This window comes from Mchenga conophoros, linkage group LG11 (genome assembly GCF_057382185.1).
Source record: "Mchenga conophoros isolate Kocher_MC1m ecotype Shallow Benthic linkage group LG11, M_conophoros_male_GT1.1, whole genome shotgun sequence".
Taxonomy (NCBI): domain Eukaryota; kingdom Metazoa; phylum Chordata; class Actinopteri; order Cichliformes; family Cichlidae; genus Mchenga; species Mchenga conophoros.
Window position 1 is genome coordinate 8,278,516 of NC_140536.1, and position 13,476 is coordinate 8,291,991.

General features: G+C 41.2%; 1 protein-coding gene across 2 annotated transcripts in view; it reads left to right on the forward strand.

The window, feature by feature from the left end:
- LOC146563543 (uncharacterized) overlaps positions 1-12,589 on the forward strand; it is a 42,541-nt gene extending 29,952 nt beyond the window's left edge. The window contains exons 1-2 of one of the 2 annotated variants that reach the window (XM_085290711.1): positions 916-1,132; positions 9,141-12,589. In XM_085290711.1, the coding sequence (XP_085146837.1) occupies positions 9,196-12,234 (3,039 nt within the window). In that variant the 5' untranslated portion in view covers positions 916-1,132; positions 9,141-9,195 and the 3' untranslated portion in view covers positions 12,235-12,589. Of the gene's footprint in view, positions 1-915; positions 1,133-9,140 lie in introns of those variants that run through there. The other variant, XM_085290712.1, reaches the window with a different exon arrangement.
- Positions 12,590-13,476: the final 887 nt, after the last annotated feature.

Consider the following 13,476-nt stretch of genomic DNA (forward strand, 5'->3'; position numbering starts at 1 on the left):
TACTTGTATCTACATAGAGACTTGATACCTAAGCATCATTTTATGAGCCATTACCCATCTTCTGTTAGTAAAATTGGCCCCTTATTACACATGTGGAGTATGAGGTTTGAAGCCAAAGTGAAGGTGTTTAAAGATTTTTATAAACATTTCAAAAATGCAACCAAATCACATGCTAAAAAGCATCAGTGCTTATCACCAGGAAACCTTCACCCTAAAACAAAATGAATTTGGGCCAATTAAATGTTTTTCTGTCAGAGACAAGAATGTGGTCAGCAATTAAGTTCTTAAAATGATTTGTTCAAAAGAGCTTTTCTCAACTACTTGCGTTAAAGTTGATAGTTTAGAATATAAAGCTGGACTTGTTGTTTGCAGTACCATGGAAGAAAATATGCCTATCTTTTGTCAAATAAGTGATATACTTTTGGTAGAAAATCCCTTTTTTAATAACCATTATCATGCAGTCAGTACTGTAAAGTGAGGAAAGGTGAATTATTAAAAATATCTGAGTTTAAATTTCACAAACAACTTTATATGCAAAGCTTGTACAATGTTTCAGATTTAAGTTTGTATATTGTACCTTAATTTTCATTAATAGTGTTAAATATTTAACTATTTTGAAAGTGTTAATTTACATCTGGAGAGTGTGGAGCTATTAAAAAAACCCTGAAAAAGTGTTGAAATCAACACTTTGATAGTGATACTTAATTCACCTTTTTTTTAAAAAAGTGAACATTTGCTGAGTGTAAAATTTCTACAGATCTCGGTGTGTAGTGTGTTGTATTGTGGGACTCTGTGCTTCATATGCAATCTGAACTCTAGTACAGATACAGAGCCAATCCGGCACGCGGCCATGGGTGCACAGGGTAGGCGCTGCTAGAGGCTTTCCGTTAACTGCGCACGCGCGGTGCAACCCCTTCCGCGCTTGCTGCAGCTGCAGCTTTCCGCTCAGTGCTCTACCTTCTGGCACAGCATCACATTTGTTCACCATAGAGCTGGGTTGAGCTGAGCTTTCCTTCCCTTCCCTTGAGAGTTCGTTCTTTGCGTGGACAGATGTCTACCGAGCCATTTCCTCTCCTTGTTCCCAGCCTTTGTGATTCCTCGTCTGCAGAAAACGTTCGCGCTCCTGTGACTGGTGAGTACGTGAAGATAGAAACGGGCGGTTTCTGTGGAGCTGCTGCTTCGTAGGTCATGGTAGCTAGCTTGCGAGCGTTAGTTAGTTATTCATTTCTTGGGCCTACTCGGGAACGTGGCCGGGCACCTCCTCCTGGTTAGCTTTCACTAGCAAACCCCCTTTGAGGTGTTTCAGCTAGACACTGTTTATGTACGGTGGGCGCGAATGTCAAGCTAGCTATCGGAGCTAGCAAAAGCTCTCATATGCGTCAGTTGGAGCTGTTTAAGCATTTGTTAGTGCAAAAGTAAGTTGGCAAAACATTGTAGCTGTGTTTGTTAGCAGTGCGTCCAGCATTAGCAAACCAACTTACACGGGCAACGCTATTATTCTTATATTACTTAGTAACGACCCTGTCAGTGTGCATATTTATGCTCACCTTGCATTGAGTGTCTTGGCTGTGGTTGATCTTCTTGTTTATAGTCCGATAATGCAAGCAGCAAGTCAGACTGGCCTCCTCATGCTTGAACTTCAAATATTCAAAATATTCATAACATGATTATGTGTCATTACTTTAATTAATAACACTTTTAAAGTTATTGTGTTGCACATAGAGGAAACACTTTATGGTTAATGTTTCCCTAGAATTAATATCATATCAATGACATTAACCTTTTTTGTTTTTGAGTGAAATCTGTGGCAGTTTTTAGGTTTCATCCATTCTTTGCCACATAAAAATGCACATTAAATTAAAGCTCAGTACAGAAAGTAAGGAAACTTTTTTGGGTAATTATTTGTTTGTTTTAATGCTTCTTGGCAATAAATCTGATATTGTTGGAAAGCATATTTATTTTCCCTTAAATGGTGCCATATTTAAATGGGGCGACCATGGCTCAGGGGGTTGGGAATCGCATCTGTAACCGGAAGGTCGCCGGTTCGATCCCTGGGCTCTCTGTCCTGGCCGTTGTGTCCTTGGGCAAGACACTTTACCCTACTTGCCTACTGGTGATGGCCAGAGGGGCCGATGGCGCGATATGGCAGCCTCGCTTCTGTCAGTCTGCCCCAGGGCAGCTGTGGCTACAACTGTAGCTTGCCTCCACCAGTGTATGAATGTGAGAGTGAATGAATAGTGGTATTGTAAAGCGCTTTGGGTGCTTTGAAAAGCGCTATATAAATCCAATCCATTATTATTTGTTTGGAAATTGCATTTGCGGGTTGAGCAGCAGAGTTGAGTATATAAGTTGCGCCCGTGGGGAAAAAAACGTGCCAAACCTAGTCTGGGACTGATGAGAAGATGTCATCTAAGATGACAACATCACAGAGCAGGGTTTATCAGAGACTACTTCCACAATTTAGAAGTGAGAGGATCCCTGCAGTTCTGGCCTCAACCTCACCGAGCACTATTGAGATCAGCTTGGGCGTATTGTCGTGCTAGAGTGACCAACACAACTGTATAGAGATTGACAGACCATGTGACTTTCGCCCATTGCATGCTGGGAACTCGTGGCAAAACAATTCAAGTACCGCATCAAATGCGAGCATTTGCAGCACCGCAAAACGTTCATTCTCCGGTTCCAATACCTTCTTGCTTTTTCTTTGTCCCCCCCCAAAAAAGGAATGTACAAAACGAAGGAGAACAATGCCGGTCCGTACAAAGACAGACTTGATGAAAAGTCAAAGAAAAGATACGAGGACAAAATCAAAGGAGTGAAAGGTTTAGACCCTTACGAGCACACAGAGTGGACAAAAGACGTTAGCGTGCTGCCCAACTTTCACCACGCTCATATTTATAATTATACGGTTCTTGGAGTGAGTGCATGCACTCATGAAGTTTTTAGTAACTTCAGGTCACTGCAACAAGCCCAGGTACAGTTTACCGACGGATGGGTACAGGACCTTGAAATGCACCGTGTAGAACGAAAGACCATCGTACATATTGTAAGTTTACCAGTCTCACAAATCGTCTTCATAAATACACATTCGTTAACAGTTTATTAATAGGACCTTTGAGCTCAACGGTAATTAATTAGTAGTGGAAATAATTTCTGGTTCGCATTACAGAAATGTAGCAGTGACAATAATACTGTATGCTGTAATCCTACTGCGCAATTAGTGATACAAAAAACTGTTTTATCCTGTGAATAAAAGTATATGTTTTTGTCAATGTACCATAATAACAGAAGCGAAACGCAATATTGTGTCAAGACAATTCATTATTTATGCACAATAAACAAAGGAGCATAGCGCGACAATTTCTGTTCAGCGCCAGACTTGCTTGTAACCTATATCACCAATTATGTTATGAAAAATGACGTATTAACTACTACAAAACACTGACCTTTGTGGGAATGCTTGGAGCAGACTAACCTGTGAGCTGGAGTGTTCTGAGACGTTATATTTGGTCTTTGATGGGCTGCAATCCAGGCCATCCGTCGCCTCTTTGTTACTTCGGAAACATGGCTCGAACAATTTCTCTTCAATGACGTAATCCGATAACAACCGATCTCTTTACCCGTCGGCTTCCCGTGGCTGTCATACAACCGGCTATTGCAGTTAATAATACAGCAGCTTCTTGCCATTTTTTTGTGTTTCTTTTTATCGCTGTGTAACTGATTTCAATTGAAAGCCTGCGTGCGCTAGTACCTTTTGCCACGAGTTCCCAGAATTCTTTGCGGTTTTACCCCTGAATGACGTCACATTTTCAATCTCTATTGGCTGACTATCCCACGCAGCTTTCTATTATCTTTGCCACATCAGTGTTTTGATTTCTGTAAAAACTGTAAAAAGCTGTAGGTGAAGTAGAGTGACAAATTCTTGGCAAGAAACATTTTTGCAACCCTAAATATCCCAGCATTGCCAGTATAAATGCACAGCTATTTGGTCCATAGAAGTGCGATCACTTGTGACTTAAAATAACATTTTTGATATGGCAGCAAGGTTAAGAAAGTGTTTGAAGCTTAAGGCAAAGTAACAATAAAAATGTTGGAGTCAAACAAATCTTTAAGAACACAAAATATGGTAAACAAAATAAAGGTAACAGCAGCTACAAATGATTGGTGTGAAAATTCAGTAAGTGACTGTCATCACTGTCTTCTTTCAACTGCTCTCTTTACAGCTTGCGACAGCAGATCATCTGCCTTCATCTATCCCTAGCATACTCTTCTGTTGCATCAACCCGCTGTACGTTGTCTTTTACTACATGCCTCTTTTCTGCGTGGTTTGCAACTCCATCTTTAACATCCTTTGTCCAGTATATCTACTGTCACTCCTCTGCACATGTCCAAAACATCTCAGCCTTTTCTCCTTTGCTAACTGCTCTATCTGAGCTGCCCCTCTAACATATTCATTTTAAATCTGGTCCACCCTGGTCTCTCACAGTGAAAATCTTAACATCTTCATCCCAGCTTCCTGTATACATCATAGAGGTCTCACTACCTTCTCTTTCACTCTCGGTGCTGTCCTTCTATCACAAATCACCCCTGGCACTCTCTTCTTCACCTGTTTTGCACACATTTCATTGCTTTCAGCCAATTTCGGCTACTCCCGTATTGCCACAGCAGGTAGCTATCCATGTTTGACTTGGCAGATTTTAATGCCAGATGCCCTTCCTGATGCAGAGACCCTAAAGGATTTGTCTCCTCCCCGGACACTGTCCATCACTTTGCATTTTGCAAATCATAGAACACTTTATGTTGGTTTCTCCTTTAATTTATCACCCTATCTGTATCAGCTAAGAGATTTCCTTTTCTTTTTTTTTCTTTTTTAAAAATATTTGGGTAGTGTAAAATTAATGATGGGACCTGTGTTGATTTGCATTACATGTGAGTGGCTGTGAGTGAGTGCAGTTTATCGCATGACCAAACATGCAGCCATCTGGTTTTGCTCAGCCGCACAGCTTTGTTGAGGCTCTCCCAGTTGGGCATGCTTCAGAGGCAGAATCACAGTATCACAGGTCTGCACATTTTTTTCCTGCTGTCAGGAGTAAGTGGAAATGCACCTCATCATGCCAGTGGAAATGAGGGTCAGTCTGTAGCTTGAGGACCTGATCCCATTTCTGCAGAAAGACCTGATAGATTCTTCTGCAGTCCCTCCAATCTAGGGCATGCTTCATCTGCTCTGTAGAATGAGGTGTTGGGAGGAAAGACCTCTGCAAAAGGCAGCTCTGTCCAAGCGTGTCTTTTACCACGTATTTTTTTATGGTTTCAAATGTATCGCTTTTTTTTGGAGTAGACATGATAAAGCATTAATATAGTTTGGTCATAGTCACTAACATCCCAAATGACAATGGGCCTCATTAATAGTGTTTCCTATATTATTTGTTTTTCCCTTTTATATATATATATATATATATATATATATATATATATATATATATATATATATATGTATATATATATATATATATATATATGTATATATATATATATATATATATATATATATATATATATATATATATATATATATATGTATATATATATATATATATATATATATATATATATATATATATATATATATATATATATATATATATATATATATTAGGGGTGCAACGATACACAAAATTCACGGTTCGGTTCGATACTTTGGTGTCACGGTTCGATATTTTTTCGATACAAAAAAAATGTTCATGCCTTTTTAATTTGTCATTTATTAAAATTATAAATATATATTTTAACTCAAAAGTACAGTTTTTAAATTTAACCCTAACCCTTGTGCGTGTTTTTTATTTTGACAGCGAATGCGCACCTGCGGACCACTTATGTGCAGCCCTGGTTATTTAGCTCGTCATATTGCAGCCACAGAAATTCTTTTGTCCATGAAACCATAAAGCTGCACTTTCTTTTTGCCTTATAGTCTGATTTGTCATAACTTCTCCGTTTTGTGGTAAGCTTTTCTTTGGCTGTCACTTCTTCACCCTGACCTGTCTTATTTGGCTCAGAAGAAATGAAATATATATCCTCCTGCTTTTACACACGCACTCACATAAGCTCAGCGATTCTCTGCGCGATCAACCTCTCACATGTTTAAGCTTGCTGCGGGAGATTTCACTTGTCATGTTTGCATAGTGAGCTAACGATTAATAAGACGATGTCAGAGGAATTGGTGCACAAATTTTCATCACTCACAGATCAGTGCTGTCGCTCTCTATACACAGTTCGCGCGATTGCAAAGTGAAAGCAAAAAAACAAGCGCAAATTCAAACGCGATTTCAATATGTCACATATTGACAGTGGCTCACCGATGCCAATGACATAATTACCCAGCTACATTTCTGAAAGAATGCAAAAGCATTGACATATATTTTTCTTCCTACAATAGCCCGACGGGCAGGGAAGAGATAGATTTTGGTAGCCCGACTGAAAAAAATCGCTAGCCCCAGGACGTCGGGCTAGCGATATTGCAAGCCCTGTATCTGATTGAGGAATCACTCATCTTTGGAAAAGAGAGTTTATTACAGAGAAATGGCTCTTTCCAAAATAAAAGCTATACTATCCGCTTCTTCTGGGCTATATTCTCAGCAGCATAAGGAGAATCATGTGCTAACAGCTGTCTAAATGACTCGGCTAAAGTTAGTAGCATGCTTGTTGTTTTTGTCTTTGCACTAGGATGATGTCGGCGTAAATGTGCAGTCATATTCGTTGTGTTCCCACTTGTGATTTCAGGTTAATCTTGTTGAAATGACCTTAACGCCACAACACGGCAAATCTCCGTTAACGAGCTACCGCCGATCGCCCCGTGCATGGGGCTAGACGGCCAACACGTTAACGAGCTAACTGCGCTAACACACTAGCTCCCACCCATGTAATTGAGCATTGCACGGCACATCCAACATACTGTTTTACTTTAGTCCATGACTCGCTTACCTTCAGGGTCATACGTCACATGAAAACCAAAATAATTCCAAACGCCAGATCTGGAGAGCTTAACTTCTGTCTTGCTAGCTTGCCCTGCGCTCTTCCTTCTGACTATGCTGTCTGTGTTGAGCACTCAGTGGATCTGCGCTCGACAGTGCAGCCTAGGCGGAGTAGTCGAACGCAGATTCACTGAGCGCTCAACACAGACAGCATCGTCAGAAGGAAAGTTGATAAAATAAATTACAAATGTTGTATTGTTCGATACATATGCGTACCGAACCGAAAGCACTGTATCGAACGGTTCAATATCGATACGAATATCGTTGCACCCCTAATATATATATATATATATATATATATAATTTTTTTTTTTTTTTTTATGGGTGCAACGATACTCGTATCGATATTGAACTGTTCGATACAATGCTTTCGGTTCGGTACGCATATGTATCGAACAATACAAAATTTTTAATTTATTTTATCAAATTTCCTTCTGACGATGCTGTCTGTGTTGAGCGCTCAGTGGATCTGCGCTCGACAGTGCAGCCTAGGCGGAGTAGTCGAACGCAGATTCACTGAGCACAGGGCAAGCTAGCGAGACAGAAGTTAAGCTCTCCTTGCAACATGGCAAATTGAACCTCCCCCACCCTCATTCAGATCTGGCGATTGGAACTATTTTGGTTTTCATGTGACATATGACCCTGAAGGTAAGCGCGTCATGGACAAAAGTAAAACAGTATGTCGGATGTGCCACGCAATGCTCAATTACATTGGTGGGAACTAGTGCATTAGCACAGTTAGCTTGTTAAGGTGTTGGCCGTCCAGCCCCATGCACGGGGCGATCCGCGGTAGCTCGTTAACGGAGATTTGCCGTGTTGTGGCGTTGACATCATTTCAACGAGATTAACACTGACAGCACTAGTGGGAACACAACGAATATGACTGCACATTTACGCTGACATCATCCTAGTGCAAAGACAAGTGGAATCAGACAAAAACAACAAGCACGCGTGCTACAAACTTTACCCAAGTCATTTAGACAGCCATTAGCACATGATTCTCCTTATGGGGACCTGATATATTTAATATGCTGCTGAGAATATAGCCCAGAAGAAGCGTATAGTATAGCTTTTATTTTGGAAAGAGCCATTTCTCTGTAATAAACTCTCTTTTCCAAAGATGAGTGATTTCTCAATTAGATAGATTTGTTTTTTAAATTATTTTGTTGTTTCAGCAACATTAAATTTAAAAACTGTACTTTTGAGTTAAAATATATATTTATAATTTTAATAAATGACAAATTAAAAAAGCATGAACATTTTTTTGTATCGAAAAAATATCAAACCGTGACACCAAAGTATCGAACCGAACCGTGAATATTGTGTATCGTTGCACCCCTAATATATATATTGTGAACAAAGATGGAACATTCTGTTGGCTTTTTGCATCAGTGACTTTGCTTTTCTCCAACCAAACAAAATTGGTCAGTGGTCATATGCAAATCTTTCTGCATTTTTTTTTTATGCGCATAAATTAAGGTGATTTGTATACACATAGGTAAATAAAGCTCAAGGCTTAGTGTGTATGGGAAATGTTTCTCTATAATTTCTCCAAAGGGTTTATGGGTAGCAGGAAACTTAGAATTCTTGCTTCCTTATTGTTGTTTTGTTTTACTCGGGTTTCTGCTGGGTCAATTTAATGTTGCACTAAATTATTGTCGCACAAACACCTGCTATAATGCTAATTGGCACAATACAGACAGACTCCAGGGAATTAATTTTCTTCAAAGCTATATTAACAAGAGATTATCCAGTCATAGTTGACCACTTTTACATACAATGATAAAGGCTCTACCCTTCTGTAATCTGCAATTGGCAGACTAATACCTGACGGACACTTTCCTCCTTAAATCTACTTTACTTTTTTTTTCAGTTGCCTTTTTTCTGTGTGAAAATGTACTCTCAAACGGTTTGGGGGTCACCGTAGGTCTGCCAAACCACAGGGTTTGCTCTACACTTGGGGAACCCTGGCATCAGTACTCAGAAAAAACACATTTAACTGTGGAATTAATTGAAATAAATATGTGTGCTTGTGTTGTATACTTTTAAACGGAGACTGTCTGCTTTCTATTGCTGACATCCTTTTGTTCATGTTGTTTGTGTGATTTACAGGAATCCATCCTGTTTGACCACCTGATTGCCTGCCTCATAGGGTAAATTGGCTGCCATGATGCTTGGGCTACAGGGAAACGCTGCCAAAGTGTATCGCTGTGTGGCTTGTTCAGCCACCTTTACTGGATTGGCCTCATTGCTAGTACATCAGGCAACCCATGCCAGCCCACCCTCCAAGGTCACCTCCCCTCCTCCAACCCAGCCTAACATCAGCCCACATGAAACGCCGTTTGCAAGTACAGACTCATCCATCGAGCACCTAAGCTCGCCAACACTCTTGCCTGACAGCCCTACACCTTCTTTCTTTATTTGTGATTGTGGAGAGGAATTTCAGGACTTTGGTCTTATGCTGGAGCACAAACGTTCACATATATCTCAAATACAGCTGCTGCAGCCCCTGGATAGTAACATTGTTCTCCCCAGTGCAACAGATTGCAATAAGGATTTTCCAACCCAGCATGTATCATTCACTCCTGTAACCCAGTCCAGTTTGGCCCTTGCTTGTCCCTCTACCTCCAAGTCCCCAGCTGTTGAATTACCTACTTTAACAGCCCAAAAAGCAGATGTAAGCCTGGAGGACAATATTGCCATAGTAACCGATCCTCAAGGCCAGTGTGCTCCCCCTGAAAATGATAGTGAGGAGCAACTTCAGAACATGCCATCCACTGCCGAGCAAATAACAGAGACTGTAGAGGAAACTAATTTCGAGGAGAACACAAATGCTGTCCGCAGCTGTGAAAAAGGAGAGAATTTGCCCACAAATAACATCCTTATGAAGCTGCTCGCATCAGCGTACATGAAACACTTACCCCTTCCTCAGAGTCAGGATCAGAACGAAAACACAGTTATCCCCAAGCAGGAAGCTGTACCCATGGATATAACACCAGGATCAAAAACAGAAGCGGCGCCAATCAATGATCTGTCTATTGCACAGTTGAGGCGACTCCTCGCAAAACCCGATATAAAGACAAAGGCTCCATCCATTAGCAGAATTCTTGAGTCCAGTAAGAAGAGGGTTGTCTCTCTGACTAAGACTTTATCTCCTGTTGTAGTTCTCGAGACTCGTCAAAAGCTCATGGATCCTGTTGGTAGCGGAACATATGGGAAATACCAGTGTGGCCGCTGTCGTAGGGTTTTTCAGAACCTGGACAGATTGACAGAGCATCATTTTTTACACAAAAAAGAGAGGATTAAGTGTTGTCGTCGATGCAAACAGCTGATCATTGGGAGACTGCCTTTGCCTGACAATCATGTGTGCCCTCAGTTCGGAAACAGGGCTCTACCGCCATCAAGCGCTTTAAAATCCAAGTTTCCATTTGCACAGAAAATAGTGCCGTTCCACAGTCTCAACAATGCGAAAAAGGTTTTCTTCTGTCCAATGTGCAAGCACAGCTATGCACGGAGGTGGAACCTCAAAACACACAAGTGCCAAGGTCCAAGGTCAGTCCTCTCTCAGCAGATCAATCCCTCAATACAGAAGATGCTAGCACTGCAGTCCACTAAAAGCATTGCCAGTGATGGTGTGGATGAAGTCAGTGCTGCATCCCAGAATTCCAAGAGCATTGGCGTGGGCACGGAAGTTACTGGCCGTATCAAGGTAGAGGTGACCTCTCCAAATGCAGAGCAGTCTGCAGTTTCACAATTGGCCTGGGCTCGCCCAGCACAGAACTTCTCCCCATTCTCCCTGAAATCTCCAGTGATGGAGCAGCACAAGGATAATTCTGTGTGTAGCATTTCACTCCAGCAAGGAGAAGAAAATAACTGGGATGCAGAAGCAGCCAATAGTGACGGTAGTAACGAAGGGCAGTGGACGATGCCTTTGGATGATGAAACGCAGGTGTTCAGTTCTGCAGAGAAGGGTGTTGATGATGAAGCGAAGAACTCCTTTTCAGTCGAACATGGTCTGCGCTATTTCGTCCGGGATGGAGTGAAACGATACCCGTGCAACAGATGTCAAAAAACCTATAGCCGTGCTTCAACTTTGAGGCGCCACCTGCGACTCTGTGGTTTCAGGCCACGTGGGTTTGGAGCTATAGCACAGGGTGGTAGTCAGGGTTTGGTTACACTGAATGCCAATAATATCAAACCAATGTTTTCCTGTTTTGTCTGTGGGAAAACCTTCAACCGCAAAGATAACATGATGGTTCATAGAAAAAGATGTCAGTTTCAACGAACCATGGCAGATGTGGAAAGAGGGACTGTGCAGACGAGCTTGCCAGGCAATGGATCAGCAGAGCCAGCAAGTCAAACCCAGGAGGATGATGGAGGAAACTGGGGCATCATGTCACTGCCGTCTGTACTTCCAAGGAGGGTGACGTGTGAGTGTGGGGTTGGATTTACGTCTCCGAGACTTCTCTTGGAGCATTTGCAGAAGCATGCTCAAGAATCGTACACTTGTCCAACTTGTGGAGAAACAGTCAATTCCTGGGCAGACTATGAAGTTCATTTGCAGATCCACATGCATCCTCATCACCAGTTACTGAAGGGACTACAGCCACAGCGATCACAACCACTGTTGATTCGATTTCAGCAGCAGCAACCTCCACCGCCGCAGCAGCAGCAGCAACAACAACAGCAGCAACAGCAGCAGCAGGTTCAGTCAGTGCACCCTCCTCCACAGAAGCAATCACACCCAGAGCCACTACCAAATCCACCAAAGAAGCAGGGGAGGATTGTGTGCACACGATGCGGGAATACTTTTGCAACTCGCTGTTCCCTCCGAAGGCACATATCATGGAATCGATGCAAAGGTGCACGGGTTACAAATCAGTTTGCAAGCCCACCCAAAAGTGTGCACTGTTCCCACTGCAACGCTGACTTTCCAAACACCATCAGTCTGATTTTTCACCAGAGGAGCGGTGCCTGCAAGCCTGCCATCAAGCCTGTCCGCTGTCCTGTTTGCCTCCGCTGGTTTGGTACAGTGGAGAGTTTGCAGAAACACCTGCTGACTCACAAACAGTCTGAATCGTACCGATGCGACGTCTGCCAGGGTACGTACCCAAACCTGAAATCACTCAAAAACCACCGCAGGAGGATTCATCGCATCATGGCTGGGGACATAAATCCAAAACCACAAGAACAGCTTACATCTTAACAACATTTTTTAAAATTGTGTCTGTCTTGAGAGTGTTGGATTAAGAAATGAGCTCTTTTTTTTTATACTGTGTTCTTTTTGCTTTTTTGTTTTTAAACTTTACAGGATGTTGTACAGCTACATAAGATGTTTTTTTTAAAGTGCGATAGTAGCTTAACCCTCTTTAAAAATGTTTAAAAAACAAAACAGACATACTACACATTTTAGTTTTACTAAGTTGATCCTTATTTTCCCTGTGCTCAGTAGCCTGTAAATGATTGAATATTTTATTAACCAAACTTTTATCATCGGGTTGGTGCTGTAGCTTGTTGTTGTTCTTGGTGTTAATAAAGATACCAGTATGTGAAACAGAAAAGTTGTGAACTCTCTCAATGGACATGTTAAGTATATTGACCAAACCTTATCAAGTAAAGGGTGCTTACTTCATGTCGTCACAGTTTGATATTTTATGCCACCTCCATCATCCTATGTGGTCTTTTGGAGTATTGTATTGATATTTCTGTAACTTAAGGTTTTCATGAATGTGATGTACCAAGATCATTAGATTGCTGCTTCATACTTAAATTGTAGGTACCCAATAGAAAGTAAACATATCTGAGATTTGCATATTTATGAGAGAATACCAATTTCCCTCCCATTTTTTTTATTTCCTTAATCTTTGTGGTCAGTTATAGCTCACTTTTCATATTACATAAGTACTAAGTGGCTTACTTACCAGGCATTACAGCTTTTCTAAAAAAACAATGGAGGAGCTCAATCCAGCCACAATTACCTGGACTCAAGGCTGCTGTCTGAACAGGCCATGTTAAAGTGTTTGTGGTATAATGGTAATCAGAATAAATCAACATGGTTGACAAATGAAAAGTACATGATGTGGATGTGTAGTAAAGTTAAAATGCTGTGATCTACACTTGAGAGCACAGTGCTCAAAAGCTGTACAAACGGGATTTCAAGCAGTTTATTTAATCCCTACTTGAGGAGATTTTAACTTTATCAAATGACCCTCATTAGCAGAATTAGAAGTGCTTAATATCTGTGTGTCCAAGGCAACATTCTAGAGCAAGTGGCACTGAGTCTGCTGCCATTTCCAAGGTCTGGATTGAACATTGTAAGTCAGTGTTTTTCTTTACAGCGTGAAATCTACAATTCACTGACATAAACTGCAGCAAATGCAAAAGTAGATTAGTAACAATCAGTATAGGTATTAGTTTAAGTAAAACTCACAGGCTGTGCCTGCTGTTG